This window comes from Ruditapes philippinarum, unplaced genomic scaffold (assembly GCF_026571515.1).
Source record: "Ruditapes philippinarum isolate M1 unplaced genomic scaffold, ASM2657151v2 ctg8219_1_1_1_1, whole genome shotgun sequence".
Lineage (NCBI taxonomy): Eukaryota > Metazoa > Mollusca > Bivalvia > Venerida > Veneridae > Ruditapes > Ruditapes philippinarum.
This window is the reverse complement of record NW_026860926.1, coordinates 1-19,184: the sequence shown is the minus strand read 5'-3', so window position 1 is coordinate 19,184 and position 19,184 is coordinate 1. Positions and strand designations below refer to the sequence as shown.

The 19,184-nt window shown below is 30.9% G+C and overlaps 2 protein-coding genes across 2 annotated transcripts; both read left to right on the top strand.

Annotated features, from left to right (window-relative positions):
* The first annotated feature begins 3,365 nt into the window (after positions 1-3,365).
* LOC132713940 (uncharacterized) lies at positions 3,366-13,877 on the top strand. The gene is made up of 4 exons (XM_060696643.1): positions 3,366-3,524; positions 3,769-3,822; positions 7,088-7,332; positions 13,730-13,877. The coding sequence occupies exons 1-4, from the start codon at positions 3,366-3,368 to the stop codon at positions 13,875-13,877; spliced, it is 606 nt and encodes a 201-aa protein (XP_060552626.1).
* An 899-nt stretch (positions 13,878-14,776) lies between these two features.
* Positions 14,777-15,715, top strand: LOC132713938 (uncharacterized). Its single transcript, XM_060696641.1, has one exon. It carries the CDS (start codon positions 14,777-14,779, stop codon positions 15,713-15,715), a length of 939 nt encoding a protein of 312 aa, XP_060552624.1.
* The last annotated feature ends 3,469 nt before the right edge of the window (positions 15,716-19,184 follow it).

Sequence of the window (19,184 nt, the reverse complement as noted above, 5' to 3'; positions counted from 1 at the left end):
ACTACCACGCAACCAAAATTTCGTAGAATTAGATATTCGAACAAACACGAAAGCGTTTCCCCTAAAAATTGTGAATATAACTATTAATCTTGAAGTAAAAACTTCATTTCTACTTTAAAAAACATAATTATATTCAAGCAACTAATCTATCAACCTAGGCCATACGAGCCTTTTACATCTAACATATAATTACATCAAATATCACAAACGACGGGTGAAAAAATATCAGTACTCATCCGCTCTGTACAAATAATATTTTCGCTCTATTAAATGTGAGGTTATGGAATATCGAACGTCCTCGGCTTTTTCTATTTCCTTATCGAAGATTCTGACGGAAAGGCCAGAACGGTAGTTGGAAGATAACGTAGTAAGGTTTAAACGGATCTACATGTCATATATCTCCAAAGTGCATGGATATTTAACTTCCTTATTGAAACGCTATGCACTACCGAGATATTCAACTAATAATATATATAGGCTCGTTTACAGTATAAGAATATATAATTATAGAATAAGATATGATATATTAATTGTCATGTCCAATCTATCTACTATTATATTAAAACACAACAACCATTAAGATTCTCTTTCCTACCTTTAGAATGTTCGAATAATTGGAAGAAAAAAAACTATTATAAGGCAAAATAATAATAAAAAACCTTGAATTAGCTGATATTTAATTTCGTGGGAAAAAGTTTTAGTTATCTTAACCAGAATGTATTAATTAATCATTATTGTATCTGTCTGTCTGTCTGTCTCACTGTCTTTCCGTATTACATTTCGTCAGGAGTCTAATCCGTAAAGAATTTAAAATATAAACTTATAAATAATTTCATCAGCGGATAAATCATATTTAGAAGGAGAGCAGTGTATGATAACTGCCAGTTATAATTTATCTAAAACTTTTTGAGATATCAACTTGAAATCTTTCTAAGAAGACACATTTAATGACAATTGCGACTTGTCGGAAATTTCCGTCAAACCCCGGAACAATTATATGTATAGTATGAATTATCGATATTTCGCTCTTACCTTCACTAAAAACTAAAATAAAATCAAATAGAATAGTATTTTAAATTCTTGCATGTATTAGGCTGGTGAATTCATTATCGCGTGCAGATAATATATCTATGTCTATGTTGGTGTAAAAATCATTTTAATGAGTTTTATTTTAATAATAAAAGGAGAATGAATATTCTTTAATAACGATAAATACTGAAAAACGGTACTGTTTAATGCATAGTTCAAATATGGTTATATTGACATAATTTTGGTCAAATTTATATTACCCGAATAAATTATATATTTTTCTTTGGGGGTGTTAATACATTGTATACGTAATGCAAAATATTTCACAGTATTCTTGTTTTGCATTAAAGGTTTTCGTGGTAGACATCTTGAATTCGTTTTCTACTTCATTGAAATTTATGAATAATAGCGCGTATTCGAATGTTTCCCGCCCCCATAAAAAAGAGGGGGAAGGGGAGTGGAGGCGTGATTTGCCGCGTGATCACTTTACACTTCTAAAATTTAGTACTATCGCCTTTTGTAATTTCTTATGCTTAGTTTTGTCTGGATCATAACTCGTAAAATATTTGAGCTGTCAATCTTAAACTCACATCTTATAAAGGAGGAGTGCAGTTAACAAGTAAAACTTTTACCGTACTATCTTTTAATAGGTCTGTCTGCGGATAATTACAGAGCTTAAGAAAAATGACTCTACACTTCAGAAGTTATTGTCTTTGCAAAATAAAACAACAACTTTTCACAGCGAATTTTCCATTATCGCCATACATTTTGTCCTAGTGAATAGAGCTACAGCTTTGATTTTTGGATTTTGTGCAAAGTTTGATATGCAGATAAAGACTTATATATTGGCCCAGTGACCTACTATTTTGTATGAATTCTATTTACAAGGACAGTTTCAGTTGAAGATTTTAACTTTGATATCAGATGGCAAACTTTTTTACCCAGTGAATAACTTTTAAGCTCACCTGAGCATTTTATGTCTTGAGCAGACTTTTTCACTAAGCTAGACTTAAAAATAAACTTGTACCTTGATCATAACTTTTTAACTTCTTCGTGTATTGAATTCACAACAACCCTTGGGACAATACCTTTACGTATTCTAGACTAACATTGACCTTAATTCATAAATGACATTGACCGTCAAGATCAAGTGTCTTAATTTTGCAGCTTTGCTGACTTTTGCTATCAGTGGCCATATCTGTGTTTTATTTTTAAATGGATTGTCATCATTCTTGCATATAATAATTCTTTTAGATAGACCTTTACGTTAACTAAACAGACATTGTCCTTCACTCCTGAATTGGATAATTGACTTGAAGTGTAATTTAATTGATTTTTTGTCATTTCGTATTTCTGGTACTGTGCTATATATTCGTGTATATTTTCTATATCAGTACATGGTCTTATTCTATATATAGATAAAATATAATGATACAAATTATTTATTTTTGGATTAAGACTTGTAAACGTATATCTGATGATTACTATAGAAATTAACTTGCTCTTTTATAATCTTATGACCTCCAGTTTCCACTTGTTTTGCTATAATTGACAGTAGCTTGGTAATTAATCGATGGATTAGTTTCATAACTGCACAAAATAATCTTACGGACAAGACATTCTGAAAGGTGCAACTGACTTTGGCAATGGGCTTTAAATGACCCTTGAATTTTGGTTAAGTTGTCATGATATGTTATTTTTGTACGGATTTGATTCATAAATGGACAAAACAACAATTGTGACAAAATGACATGTGAAATAATAAGGACATTACCTTAACCTTAACATAAAATTGACCGTCAAATGATTGAATTTTGATTATATTTAAATATTTAACTTTTTGGTAAGGATTCATCCTTGGACAAAACAAACAAGTGTGACTAGACAGACCTATAAAAATTCAAAAAAGGAAAAACTTCATTTTTTTTCTTTAATTTGCTTTTAAACGATTTATTTAAATCGTTTATTGGTTTGCTTTTAGAAAAAATAAAAGAAGTCCAGCCTTGTCCTCGTTCGGCTGTGGCTCTTAATTGCTTTTTGTTTTTATAATTATGTACCCGTATCTCTGTCTATCTTATATGGTCAAGTTTTTTTACCATTGTCAATCACATCTTTCTTTCAGACCGTATAACATATGTTTATACAACGTTAATCAATTTTGCAAGTGACATTATAATGACATACATTTTTTAAAACTTTCCTTGGGGTTTCGACAAGAAAGCCACTATTGAACTAGAACGTGCACATCGCTTGACAAGAAAAGTAACTTCTCCCAAATTCAAAGATAAAGATTTTGTTCAGAAAATCTAAAGCACACAGTAGCGATCAACTAGAATATGTCTGAAGATTTTACCTCGCATTCTAGGAAAATTAGATCCAAAGTTACTCATTATATCGACATCTTTAAGAAGCTGAACAAAAGATCGTATATTAAATGTGATAAGCTGATTAGGGACGGTGTACCCTATATATCTGACTTTGACATGGATGATATTGTTTGAGTGTTTGAAATATTTTTGGTTTCATCAAAATGGACTGGAGAAAGCGATATTTGTGATTCATCAGATTATGTTGATAATATTAGGTCATTGAGCATTATTCGTTTGGTAGAAATTGGGGCTAAAAACTATGGTGAATTTTTATTAACTGGTTATACATGTTAAGATGTTATTAGACAAATAACATAAAAAATGAAATTCAAATTGAATATCTGTATGTGTTAAAAATATTATATTTCAGTATGCTGAAGTTATACAACTGAGACCTTCTAGTAACAATAGTTTATTGTTACGTGTAAGCTCTAAAGTTAATATCCTTCATAATTTTCTTTTATGTTTTGTATATATGTTACCAGAAAATTCATCAATACTTGAGGCACTGTTTGACGAGTTTGCTATTTTCGAAAGTGACTATCCGGGTCTTTCCATTGTTGTCTTAGTTGATTTCAAAGCGTGTACGTCCACAAACCTAATTATATTGCAATGGATGGCGACTTTCCATTGTTAAAATAATGATAGTTTTTACGTTTTATATTGTAGATACTATTTTGCCACCCAAAGCTATTCCTGATGGTAAATCTATAAATAATTACGGCAAAAATTGCTTCAGCTTTGTACTGCTACTAAGCTTCGTATATGCAATGGCAGAAACGGCAACGATGCTGGAAAATGTTGTTGAACATGTTATACTGATAATAATTCGAGTCTTATTGATAATATTCTGTCTGATATGTCATTATTTGATTATGGCTGAGATTTTGATGTTGAAAACCGAATTTAAGCTTTTCTCATGAAGGTTAAGATTAAGTCCGCATCGCAATTAGAAGATAACATTCCTGAAAAAGTATTGAGTATATCTCTGTGAATCTATATGCTCGACTGAAATGGTATGCAAATAATAAACAACAATATATCGAAAAGATAATTATAGGTCTCGATTCTCTGTATGACTTTTTTGATTCAGCTTTAGATAATAATGATATAATTTAGATAAACAGCGACTAACACATTGTTTTTACAATGCTGGAAAAAACAAATATGAACACTAGAAAAAAGTGTTTGTATAATCTTAATACAAATCAGAAATGTCAAAAATGGTATAGTTCTCCTTGTAAACTGATAGCACTTTACACGACTACAAATTTGTCAAATCCGAATATTTCGAAACATGTCGTAACTGCAAACTAACATATGAAGCTCATGAAAGATAAAAACTTGTCGATGCCGGTTGAAATAGTTTTGGAATAATTTAAAGTAAAAGACAAACAAAGAGCTAACTCGTATTAATATAACAACTGAAGAGTGGTATAATTGCTTTAATAGTTTATTTAATTCCGTTGTTAACAGTGAGTTTGATGATACCACCAACGTCTGAAATCAAATAAGGTTAAACAGCTGGAAGTGATGGTATCACAGCTGAGTTTATTTTAGCCGAATCTGACAGACTCATCCCAATTTTATGTGTGTCATGCAATAAGCAATACAATAACGATAAATTTCCCAGTAATTGGTCAATCTCAGATATCTTATCTGTTCTTAAAAGGGTAACCAAAATGATCCAAACAATTATCGCGGGATCAGCCATCTGAGTAAAACATTTACAACTATTTAAAATAGCAGATTTGTAAAAAATTGGTGTGACTCAAACTTTGTATGAGGTAAAGGATAATGCCGCTTTAGGAGTGGTTATAACACTATATACATTTTTTTGTCTGTGCAATTTTATAACCAAATATCTACAAGACCTCAATATCGTTTTTATGCTTTATCTGTTGATTTCGAATAAGCATTTGATCGAATTAATAAACATGCTCTATATAGTAAATTATGCACTAATAATGTTAGTTCAAAGTTTTTTTTAAAAATGATCAAATATTTATATCATAAAATCCACATCTGGACTTATTGAAAGTTTTGAATGCCCATTTGGTGTCAGGTAGGTGTATAATCAATAATCGGCCTGTACTTTTCATAAATGAATTTGGTCATATTTTGCTTTACCAGGGATTAGGACTTACGCGAATTATTTCGAAGGTTGCGCGTTATTGATTTCCAAACATGTTGGGAGGCTCTTGATTCATTTAGACTTTTTTTCTATTAATGTTTTCAAATTGACTTTAATAGAGAATCATACCTAGATCAAATTGAAAATTTCCTGTCACTCATTGTTAAATTTAGAGGCGGTTTATAACTCTGGCTTCTTCAATAATATACCAAAAATATAAGGATATGTCCTCTGTCATACGAACAAGTATGATAAAAATCACATTATCGTAGATGAATTTACTCAACTTTAAATTATACGTAAAGCATTATCCAGATGAATAATGACAATTCTTCCGTTTAAGACTAGATTGATAAATATGCATTATTTGAATTTGTTACTAATTTTAATTCATAACGTAAAAGCATTCTACACTTGAATAATTGACAAATCCTCTCTGTTTATACGACTTAGATGATGATCACATTATCTTGATTTGTACTAACTTTAATTCTATACGTAAAAGCATTCTATCAGATGAATAAGTGACAAATCCTCTCTGTTTATACGGACCTAGATGATAAATATCACATTATCTTGATTTGTACTAACTTTAATTCTATACGTAAAAGCATTCTACCAGATGAATAATTGACAAATCCTCTCTGTTTATACGACCTAGATGATGATCACATTATCTTGATTTGTACTCACTTTAATTCTATACGTAAATCATTCTATCAGATGAATTAGTGAAAAATCCTTCACATGAAAAATTTAACTCTGTTCCAATTAATGAAGATGCGATATTATATAAGACTATAGCACGCTTTCTCTATCATGCACTTAAATATGGACGCCAAATTCAGTACATAAAATTTAACATTGTATTAGTAATTATATAGGGTAATATATCTACGGCATTGTCTTTTAATCTCTTTTTTATAATGTCTACCAATGTTCTTAGTACAACATACTATGTACATTTATGATCACCTCATTGTATTTTCCATTGCTATGTCTTGTTTGTTGTATTATGTTGTATTTTGGGTCGGAGGCCTATGTAACAAAATATAAATTCTACTTACCTATATACCCATATATCCCCAGTTATCGTCCTTACATTTATGTACTTGAAAGTAGGTTCAATAACTTTTTTTGCCGAAAAGTTCAATACTTTGTTCAAAAACATTCGAGCAAAATGTCATGACGCTTTAAAATGTCAATGAAAATTGTAGACCCGCTTGAGTTTACGAGAGACAAGTAAAATAGTGGAAATAGTAGAATAGTAGAATGTAGAATATCTCATCTAAAGGTGTTTTCACCTGCCACCCTCCCTAACCCGTCTTTTACAAAAAGATTAACATTTTCACAACAAAGGGATACAATGAAAAATGAACTTGATGTATGAGGAAACCCTCGGTAAGTTAATGATGAAAATCTATTTCACTAGCATTAAATTGAAGAAACTAACAAATTTCATGAAATGTTTTTTACACAATAAAAGATAAAGATCATTATTGTGTTTATGTCTAAAAAGACAATATTTATCAATCAAAGATGATTTATTTTTCAGAGTATGGCAATGTCACTTGGACAAAGTTTTAAAGAAAGTGGAAGTGACGAAGCTAGGGATAATGAAGATGATACTGAGGTCTGCTCATATTGTGCTACGGATGGAAAGCTCCAGCCAGCATCGTACTTCTGTTATAATTGTGGCGTGTTTGGTAGATACATTTGTGGTAGATGTTTAACTCATCATAACCGGACTGTGAAGAGTCATAAAGTAAAATTGATGAGCAATCAGCATGTGTCACGAGGGTATGTTACACCATTAGGTATTATATTGTGAAAATGCAAGTATTTCTCGAAAAGTCATTGTTTGACGGACTAGTAATATTCTTGTTAATTGAATTGTTCAACGATAAGTTATAGAACAGCACCGAAACATAAGGGTATCTGATTTATACGAGGGGGGGGGGGGGGGGCTAAGCTCCCGTGTATAGTGCCGAGTGTTTTGATGTTCGTTCTCTTCTTATCAATGATACAGTTCTTTTTTTATCCCATATTTTTACTTAGCGGCACAAATGGCCAATATCTGTAGAATCAATTTTATTTATCAAGCAGTTTAGCTCACCTAAGCATAAGGCTGTTATTGCCACTATCTCCGTTGTACGTCGTTCTCATCTTTTAAAATAAGCCAGTACAGTCGAACTTGTCTATACCGACATTCATCAGGACCAGTTGGTTATTGGAGGTTGTCGGATAAGGCAAGTACAGAATATTGCAACGATCAGTTTGCTTAAACGTGTTCATGTATTTAACGGAGACATTTTAAATATCTTTATGTACATTGTATTAAATAACAGACTCAAGTTTTTGAACTTTAAGCCCAGTATTATTTTCACATTGATCTTTATATAATAACACATACTGAAGAACGTCCTATTTCATTGTATTTCGGCATGTATATTTTTGTTGGATTTGTATATTAACATAGTATAACTTGTCTATACCAGCACATAGTAAGACTAGTCGGTTAAGTTGGTTATGGGAGGTTGTCGACAAACCATGCAAATCAATGATTTGACAAGTCTATATTTAACCTAATGTTAAAAATATAAAATAAGTTTTTGTTGTTTATACTTAAATTCTTATGAATGATACATCTAATTGATTGAAACAACTTGAGAAATTCAGACTTGTTTTTAGTTTCAAAATGTTTTGTCGACGATTTTTGATTTTACAGAAAGCCTTTTCTTCTCCTTTTAATTGACAACATTTAAATTTACAGTGAAATTCGTCACTAACTTTTTTTAACAATAAGCACAAGATATAATCGTAATTGTGTTACTAGACTAATTACCCGTTTCTATTAGAAATCGATTATTTCTTGTTCTGAATTTAAATATAAAAGTTAACTATCTATATTGTAAAATACGGTTCAAATCCTTTTAAATACCCTAAAAACTCGATTCTTATTAAAAAATACCATTTGTTTAAAAAAGGGTCCTTGAAGTTTAATTTTGTTTAACTGAAGCTTAAGTCTATCATGTTTTTTTTTTGTCAAACCACACTTGTGATAAACTACATGTGTACATGTGAATAATCATGAAGTTTATATGTAGATATGTACCTTACAACGAGTTAATATTTCCTTACAGTGATATATTGTTGTAGATAAAACAACGAGTAGATATTTCTTTACAGTGATACATTGTTTTAAATGGAGTGTAAATATTATGTTTAAACCAGTCGCTGTGCGTATATTAAACTCTGTATACACGTAAAATGTCAAAGCGGTATAACAGAAAATATGCGAGTTTTGATAGAGATTTTACATCAGTTTAGGAGAGACACACTGATAGTGTGTAGCGTTTATATTTTTGTGGAGAAGAGAATTTGTTGTATTGAAGGGAGTTTTGTTGGTTGAACGTTATTGTTGCGATCTTAATTGATCATGGTTTATTGGTTGTAATTAATTGTTTTGGTTTTTGAGTTTTATCTGTTGGGTAGTAATATTTAGTTGAAATCGGTTGAATGTTTGTCTGGTCAAGATTATATTAGTTGATGCTTTGTTTTGAGGATATATGTAAATATTGGGTGCTTTAGTTTAAGTTGTCTTGTGATGCTGATTAGATTTTTGCGAAGTTAATATTATTAGTTGAATGTTTATGGTTTATAGTGTATTTTAGAGTTGTAAAAAATAGTCATTTCTGTGTTCTTCATTTTGTGGAGTTTTATTGTTTTGTTTGATCATAAGTTGTTTAGAGCTTGGGCTCGCCAGGTGTCTAGTATTGTTTCGTATAAAAGACGTATACGTGAAAAGATATTTCGTATAAGTGGTTTGTTTCTTTTGGGTGGAACTAATGATCAGAGTTCTTTGTTTTGGGTGTAAATAATAATCAGAGTTTGCTGTTTAAATTTATATATTGATTTGAGATAGAAAAAGATAAAAATACCTAAAAATAATGTTAACTAAACAATTACATGCTAGTTTTCCAACTGAGAATATTTCAATTTTATGTCAAGGGGTGCTGCCCAGCCCCCATATCTTGGAAATTGGTTCTAGTATTTATTACTTAATCTTTCCTTAGATTAAATAACATCAAGGCAGTCATTTCTCCTGACAATGTGATTAAGGTAGGTTTGATATTAAAAAAGCAATGGAAATTTCCTTTTAAGGAAATGATACGTAATTCAACTTTTGTTCTTACAGACAAACATTTATTATTTATTATTGACACTTTTAATGCATTGTTATTTTATAATCTTGACCAGAATTATAATATCCTTCCTTCGATGTCAATATAATAAGTTTTAAGAATGTTTATTGTACACACTCAATACAGCTGAGATTACCATATCCCAAAATTTCATTCTTTAACGTAATATTGATATAACAATATCGTTCGCGTAGAGTTAGAATAAATGGTTTAATAAGATGTAAAAGCTCATTTGTAGTACTTCTATTTCCATTGTAGTTTCTTATAATTAATAACAATATAAAACAATTCTCAATCGTTTATGATAGTAACAAAGCACATGGTAATAGGCTTTCTCCTTTACGTACAACTACATAACAAGGGAATTATCTTTTGAACAAATAAGAAATTATCTTAACAAATTGTTTAATATTAGCGTTAACATTTTCCTTTAATATATGAATACATCTTTTTACCAAAAAAAAAAAAAAATCTCAAAACTGTGCCAAATGCTAGTTTATATGTCAATAATGGAAGAAAAATTAAAGTGTTCCTATTGTTATTCAGATAGTGAATAATGTGTTGCTAAATAAATAAATGATCTGAGGTAGAAACTTTTCTTAAACCTGCACATTGTTGATTATTTCATTAAAGTTCGCATATTCGGTTATTCTTTTATTTAAGAAGAATGATGTGTATCGGGACCGAACAGGATTTCGGGTATCTGTCTCATACGCGTCGTTTCAACCGGGTACAGTATAAAATTGATATAAAACAAATCATGAGAGGATAGATATGTCAGTATGCTAGAACTTAGATAGATGAAATCACACATTCTCTAGTTGTTGTCCACCAGGACTGTTTAAATTAAAGCTCCTGGGTTAAATTTCGATCCCCCGCGGTTTTTATGTATAAGATTAAAAACAAATAATAAAAAAACGAGAATAAATATCAACAAGGCAAAGGCAACGTTCACGGGACGCAGCCCCCGACACATCAAAGCTACCACAGAAAGGCACCCAGAAGGCGCCAAATCAAAACCTGGAGTAGACATAAGGCGGCGAAAGGAGGAAATGGACACGTCATGTGTGAAATAATAAAACTAAAACGAACACATATGGAAATTAAATGATCAAGGGCTATAAGGCAGAAAAGGGGGTCAGAAGGGGGGGGGGGGGGGAGAGAGAGCTATACTTACCTTTAATAAGGTAGACATCACAATACATGCGAATCTTCAAAACAAGTAACAAAACATACATGCAAAAAACGTGAAGGAACACCGGGGGGTAACTCGATGGAACGGTTTTGGTAGTTACACCATGGGGAGTTGAAACCGGTTTTAGGCGCGCCAAACCTCACTCTAAGACCATTATGTTCCTACATGACATTACAGTGTAAACAAAACTAATCACCACATTTCTTCTTCTATAAAAACATGAGTGCTTAAACTTAGATATTGGGCATGAATAGTGTCTAATGGACCTCTACCAAGTTTGTTCAGATTTTAACCCTAGAGTCTAATAGGTCCCACCTAGGAGGTCATTGTTTTTCCTTATATCAATAAAGCATAAATTTGAGATAAAAAAATCTTTTTCTAAAACCATTATAATGAGGTTGAGCTTAAATAATGGCAATAAATATTTTGTTGTAGACTCAACCAAATTAATTAAAAATTGGACAAGCCCCGGGGGTTATAGATTTTGTATATAGCAAAAAAACCATGAAGGCTAAAATACGAGATATTTAGTATAAAACATTGCCTAGAGGGTGTTTATACCAAAATCAAATTATAGCACTGTGCTATAAATTAGCCCTGTCCAGGGGGTCATGTATTTTCTTATATGTACGAGCGTATATAATAAGAACAGAAATCGTTTTCTCTAACACCATGAAGGTCAAAGCTTATATATTTCTCGAGAAACATTGTATAATAGACCATATCAATGTTGCTTGAAATTATAGCCCTGTGATCTAAGGTGGCCCCTACAATCACAAAAGCTAGAGTCTAGATAATTGTCATAAAACATTTCTATAATGACGTCCACTGTGTTTGTTTAATTTTTAGCCATTGGGTCTAAATTGGCCCTGTCTTGTTCTGCCCCGGGGTCATCATGCATTGATTTCCTTTTTTAGCAATCAGTTACTTCCAAGACAAACGTTGACTTCCCATAACAAGCAAAGACTCCCATAGCAACCACTAATATTGACTTAAAAAGGCAACCTGTGAGTTTTACAAGAATTGCCTTTCTTTAGAAAACACTATTGTCCATAGTAATCAATGTCTTTCTTAAGCAACCAGTGACTTCCATAGAAACCGTCGACTTTTAACAGGAACAATTATCATTCATAGCAATTAATTAAGACTGTCACAACAACAACCATTTACTTCCATATTAATAATTGTTCTTCAAAGCTATTAACCCATAACTGCATGAGCATTTTGTGAAAAATGGCTGTTTTCATTGAAAAGTCTCCCGTTACAAGTTCAAATTGCTATAAAAGCTGCTTCAATACTAATCAAACTTGGCACAAGTGTTAACTGGACCATGTAACAACATGTTCAGTCTTAAATTTCCTATTACCATGGCAACGAGGGAATAACTCAAAAAATGCCAAAAAATCATTATTTTGCCTTGATTTTTCTCTATCAAAATTCTTGCAACTTCTCAATTGATTCAGATAGAGTCACGGGCTTTTCAGCGTTGGTAACACGTTATATTATGATTGATCTGGGGTCATTTTTAGCCTCTCACAAGTCCAAAATGTCTTGGCGATAAGAGGGCATGTCGCTTCCTTCAAACCCCCAAAACAGAAGGGGACAAATTCCCCTCCTGGCAACCCCCTGATGTCCCTTTTTGATGAAGGGCGGCGCCAAAAAAGTAATCACTTTTTTATCAACACTTCTCAAACGAAAACATGTGTTTGGGGCCAAAACAGGACATTTTTTCACTATTTGACGCCTAAAAGATGGGGCGTTGAAAGTGCGTTGTTTCGCGTAAATATGAGGTTAAAAGTTAATATTGACTTCCCATAGCCTATTCACCGTGTATATCCAGTAACGCCGGAATGTGAAAATAACACGATTCGTGCAATAAGTAACGCAGAATTGTGTAATAAATGGCAGATACCTGACAGGATTTCCAACGCGGTAAGTAAACTGGCCAATATATTTTTTATTTAACCGAACTGAAAAAAAGGAAAAGCCGCATACGGCTTTGAAGACATTACTCTTTATCCCTCATCAAGATTATTGCCACGACATTGTTTATTTTTTAAGATCATTCGTGAAAATGATGGCTTGACCATCGTTTTGAGCGAGATTATGGCTTTTTGTGAGCTGAAATCCTGTCAGGTATCCGCAATTTATTGCCCAGTTCTGCGTTACTTATTGCACGAATCGTGCGTTATTTTCACATTCCAACGCTATTGGATATACACGGTGATACTGTCTACCAAAACAATTCATTGACTTTTCATATGAACAATTGTTTATTAAAACAACTAAAGACTTTCGTAGCAATTGTTGACTTTCCATAGCAAACATTAAGTTTTCATACCATCCATTTACTTACAACCTTAACCACTGACTTAAATAGTAATCACTGACTGAACTTAGCAACCTCTTATTTCTACAAGGTTTTCCTTAGCAAGCGTTATAATCTATTGCAACCATGGTCTTTCCAAAGAAGCGCAACAATTGACTGTCAATAGGAACAACTGTACTTCATAGCAATTACTGACTTCTATAGCAACCATTGACTTTCCATTGCATAGGGACCATTTACTTTTACACTCAAGCAATGACTTCCATACAGATTATAAACTTGTTGCTTCTACAACTTTTTTTTCGCAAGCATTATAACCCAAACCAACCAATATCTGTCCTTGTGTACATTAGTATGATTTATTAAAGATTGTATCACTTATTATAATCATATACAAAATTGAATCTATAACAGCTTTACAGCTTTAAAGCTATGAAGATACAGTGCCGTTTCAATTTTGTATTTTAGACAAACGTTGGAGACAGAACTTGATAAAGAGCGAAAGAATGTAGAAGAACTACGCCACAAACTTGATGACAAAATGAAACAAATCCAAGAACTTGAAAAAGCTTTAAAAGACACAGATGAAATAAACAAACATCTAGCAGTAAGGTAAAATACTTTCATAAATATTTGTTTATAAAATATTTCAAAATATTTTGTAAAAGTGTTTGTTTTGTAAATAATCGGGTATTGTTGTGTTTGTTTTCAACAATATGTATAGATATACACAGATCTTTATATAAGTTTGAAGGTAATGATTGTTTCAATATGTTTATTTCTTTATTTGTGATAAATAGCAGTTTTTAGTAAGATTTGTTTTAAAATTAAATGTACACGTGCAATCACTTTAAATATGCATATAATAGTTGAAAGTCTCACGAAAGTGTAATACTATTGTGTAAAACATTTTTTACCACGTTATTTTTTTGGTTAATGACAACCTCATGCAAAACCCCATGACAGTATCCCATTTTTGGGATAAAGTCTTGATTCGAATTCGTCACTATTACTTTATGTATGTATATTAGTAAGTATTATTTTAGTGTTAAAGTGTTATATAAAATGTGTCTTAAGGATATATAGATATAAGTTTTTGTATGAGGATATACTTTGGTAACTATAATTTCTAAAAAAAAAACGTTTGTGAACTATTAAAAATATTGGTACATTATGTCTGTATAAATAGCCAAATTCATCATGTCGCAAAAACGAGCTAGCTGCTATATCATTTCGCACAGAGATAGTGCATTATTGAACTGAGGTAACTGAAAAATCATTCTGCACGAAAAAGTCATGAAATATTTTCTATTGCTAAATGGGAACCAGGCAGATATTTGAAAACCACAGTGTCTAACCGTTCAATATTGAAATATATAGAAATGGATTAAGATGTCAAATATTAAAGAAAAACATAACTTTTGTTCTGATGAAAATGATGAAATGAACGATGAGAAAAAAAGGAAAAGAGAAGCATGTAGTAGTGTAAGTAGCACATTAGATACTAGTACTGGTATGTGTACAATAGGAGAAAAACAGAAAAAGAAGAAAAAGAAGAAAGGTAAACAAGATATTGAGGATGACACATTAATACAAGAAACTGATACACAACAACTAAACAAAATTAACAAACAGTTAAAAGACATAAACTTGAAGCTTTCAAAAGTGTACACAAAAGATGATGGTAGCTTAAGAGATATGATAAAAAACATGTTCAGTCAAATGAAAGAAGAAATGCTATCATCTGTTAGTAAAAGAATCGACATTCTTGAAGGAAAATTATTTGAAAAGGAAACTGAAAATGAAGTTTTAAAACAAGAGGTTAAAGAGCTTGAAAAGGTACTAGAAAACCAAAAAAACGAAAATGAAAAACTAGTCGAAGAAATACGTATAAACGAAAGGCAAACAAAAGGAAAAATAAATGATCTCGAACAATATAGTCGAATAAACAACCTTCGAATTGACGGGATTAAAGAAACAACTAATGAAGACCAGCAACAAACGGAGAGAAAGGTTTTGAATACCTTAAATTCTTACATGCCTAAATTAAAACTAGAAATAGATGATATAGAAGTCGGTCACCGCTTAGGCAAACAAGATGACAAAAAGCCAAGACAAATAATTGTTCAATTCTGCTCGCGGGGCACAAAAGTAGAAATACTAAAAAATCGGAAACTATTAAAGGGATCAGGAATTTACGTTAATGAAGACCTTACTCGTTTGAATCAACACGTTTTTACGTATATAAGGAAAAAACTGTCGGATGAAGTGGAAGGTGTGTGGACTAGGAATGGTAACATTTTCTACAAAAATAAAATGGGATCAGTTCACCGAGTTCATTCTGATGAATACCAGACATGGATCGATCTGCCTTGGCCGATAGTAACACCAGACCAACTTAAACGTCCAGCAACCCACAATGCATGGTTAGCCCCAGTGAAATTAACAAAGTAGTTATATGATCATTGATCAGCATATGTAATACAAACATTTGACAGTGAAGTTGTCAAACCGGTTTTCTTATATAAAAGTAGACGCATAAGTACACATTGTCAAGCAATGGACTTTCATTGTTAAATTTTTGTATCCTTCTCCATATTTGTTTACTTTATCCTATCGTTTACTAAAATATACATTTAATATGAAAATCCTGAAGCAGTAAATTTTAATTACTATATTAATTTTTTTTTCTTTTACAATTAGAATATAATATACCCCTATACACACATGGCAATGCTGACCTTTAATAAAGTATACATAAAAAACTGAACTAACTATTTGAGCTTAAGTCATAATAGAATTAACAGAATTTCTTTCATTAATTTTATTGAAAGCACACAATATGGAAACAGCTGATTTAAGAATATAAAAGAATAATTATGATCTTCTTTCCTTGTTTTGGTCATTGTACCTTCATGATTTCACCAGATTAAGTTAACATAATAAAATACACAAAACATTGTTCGTTTAAAAATATTATTATATCATTATATTTGATATCTTTATCGAGAGGAAAGCAAAACTATCATTTACAAAACTGTCCTATGTAAAAATTGAATTATATACATGTTGTTTGCTTTATGTCACTGAATATTTTTCTGTTGAGGTTCTTTTGTGTGTAAAAATTACTTGCTCAAAACATACATGTAAAAATTGAGTCATATATATGTTGTTTGCTTTTTGTCACTGAATATATTTTGTTGTTTTTTGTGTTAAAAATATTTGCTCAAAAGATACATATTTATGTTAAAAACAAGTCTTTTTCTGCCATGGCTGTTTAAGCTGTAACACATATAATAATTTCAATATATAAAGAATAAGGGTGAAATGATGACTTCTTTCCTTTTTTAATTAAGATTTTACACTTATTCTTTTGAAAACTTGTTATTTAACGAGAGAGAAATTGGCCAACAATGATTACTAAATCATTGTTTAAGTCATTTGTCTTTTGTCTGTACTTCCATACCTTTTACAGATTAAGTTAACACAATAAAATACACAAACAATGTATGTTTAAAAATAATATATTATCATTATACTTAATGTCTTTGTCTTGGAGAAATCAATAAATACTATTAACTAAACTATCTTAGGTATAGTTGTGTCATATAAATGTTGTTATGCTTTTTTTGTTTCTGAATATAATCATGCTTTTATGTGTTGTGTACTTATCCAAAAAAATACTCCTTTATGTTAAGAGCAAAACTGGCTTAATTTAAAAATGAATGATAAGTTCGAAAATAATATTTTTGTTTGCATTATAGTGATAAGTTTTTATTTTTTTCTCCTTTGCTAAAAGTTACAAAATTGAAAGCTGAATAGGAAAATAACTTTCAGAAACTTTTTTGCCTCATAACCAGTAGCAATTCTCCAAAAATATTTTATATAAGATCCGGAAAATTGTACAGATATTTTCTTTCTCACACTCAGTATACCTTGAAGAAAGATATTTTTTGTGCTTAATGTGTAAATACTTAATATTTGTACACATGCATATTATATATATGTGTGTGTGTATGTGAGTGCGTGTGTGTGTGCGTGCGTGAGTAAAAACATGCTTTTAATGTTTTGTTTAATAATGTTTTGCGACATGATGGATCTTTACATGTAAACTCAATAATATGTTTTTGTCTCTTAAACTTTTTTATATAAGATCATCTACTGTTTTTGAACGTAAGCTTCACATTGAATTGAAATGAGTATGAAAATTTGTACTTTTAATGTAAGAGGTTTGGGAAATTATATGAAAAGGAAGCAAGTTTTTAATTGGCTTAATTTACAAAAGTATGACATATGTCTTTTACAAGAAACGCATTTAAACACAAAACAATATCTTAAATGGACATCAGATTGGGATGGACGGGCTTTTTTCAGTGGAAATACTAATAATAGTGCCGGCGTATGCTTCTTAATTAACAGCAAATTCGATTGCAAAAACATAACATATACAGAAATAGTTTGTGGTAGATTAATAGCAATTGAGTTTGAACAGACAATGAACACATATATAGTTATAAATATTTATGGACCAAATAATGATGATACCTCAATTTTTGAACAGCTAGATAAATTTATTTTGGAACATGAAGAGAAAAAAATTATTATAGGTGGTGATATCAACACTGTTTTAGATACAGAAATAGACAAAAAGAATGGTAGAAAAGATGGCCACAAAAAATGCAGACAAAAACTTAAGGACATAATTGAAAAATATAGCGTTTTTGATATTTGGAGAACTAAAAACCCACATAAACGTCAGTTCACATGGCATTCACATGACAAACCTGCTATATTCTGTAGACTTGATTTTTTTTTAATTTCTCAAAATCTTTTAAATAATGTTTGCCTATGTAAAATTGAAAATGGATATAAATCGGACCACTCTAGAGTTACACTATCAATGAACACACATATTCATACAAAAGGAAAAGGGTACTTTAAAATTAATAACAGTTTACTACTTATACATGAATACCAAAACGTTATACGAAAAATTATTGAAGAAACCGCTATGATAAATGCAGGGGCAAATCCAAATACAATGTGGGAAATAATGAAAGGAAATATTAGAAACGAAACTATTAAGTTTGCAAGTAAAACCAAACAAGATGATGAAAAAAGGGAAAAAGAAATCAATTTAAAATTAATTAACTTAGAACAGACATTCAGTTCTTGTTCCCTAAACAATGATATTGATAAAATAAAGTCAGAAATAGAAAAAAATAAAGAAGAGTTAAACGAAATCTACGATAAGAAGATAAATGGAATAATATTAAGATCAAAAGCGTTAAATGTTGAATATAATGAGAAAAATAGTAAATTGTTTGCAAATTTAGAAAAAAGAAATTCTGAAAAAAAGGTTATGATTCAAATAGAAGTTAGTGGCCGAATAATCTCAAAACAAAATGAAATAATAGAAGAGCAGAAGCGCTTCTATAAAAATCTTTATAAAGAGGTTGAACAAAAAACAACTAAATTTAATTTTATGGATCCAACTATACCAAAAGTAAGTGATATAGAACGGACATCTCTAGATAGCGAACTTACTGAACTCGAATTTACAACAGCTCTAAAAAGTATGAATAATAAATGCGTTCCAGAATAAAAAAGGAAATTCCAGATGTCCTTTTTCCGGGGGTCTACCTCTATGCACTTTTTCAGCAACAAATTTACATGCAGAAAGAGAGAGATAGAGTTAGGGGAATAATTCCCCTTTCTTTTAAACCTCAAACGCATTGTTACTGTCTGATATTCCTCTATCTTTTCATATGGGTTTATTTTCTAAGGATAATGTTGGAAATCGTTGTTCGGAGTTATTTGATGAACACATATACGTATACATAGAAGAATACATGTATGTTATATTTCTTATACTTTTTGAAATGGGTAAGTAATACTGTCATTAATGCAGTTCATTCTCGAA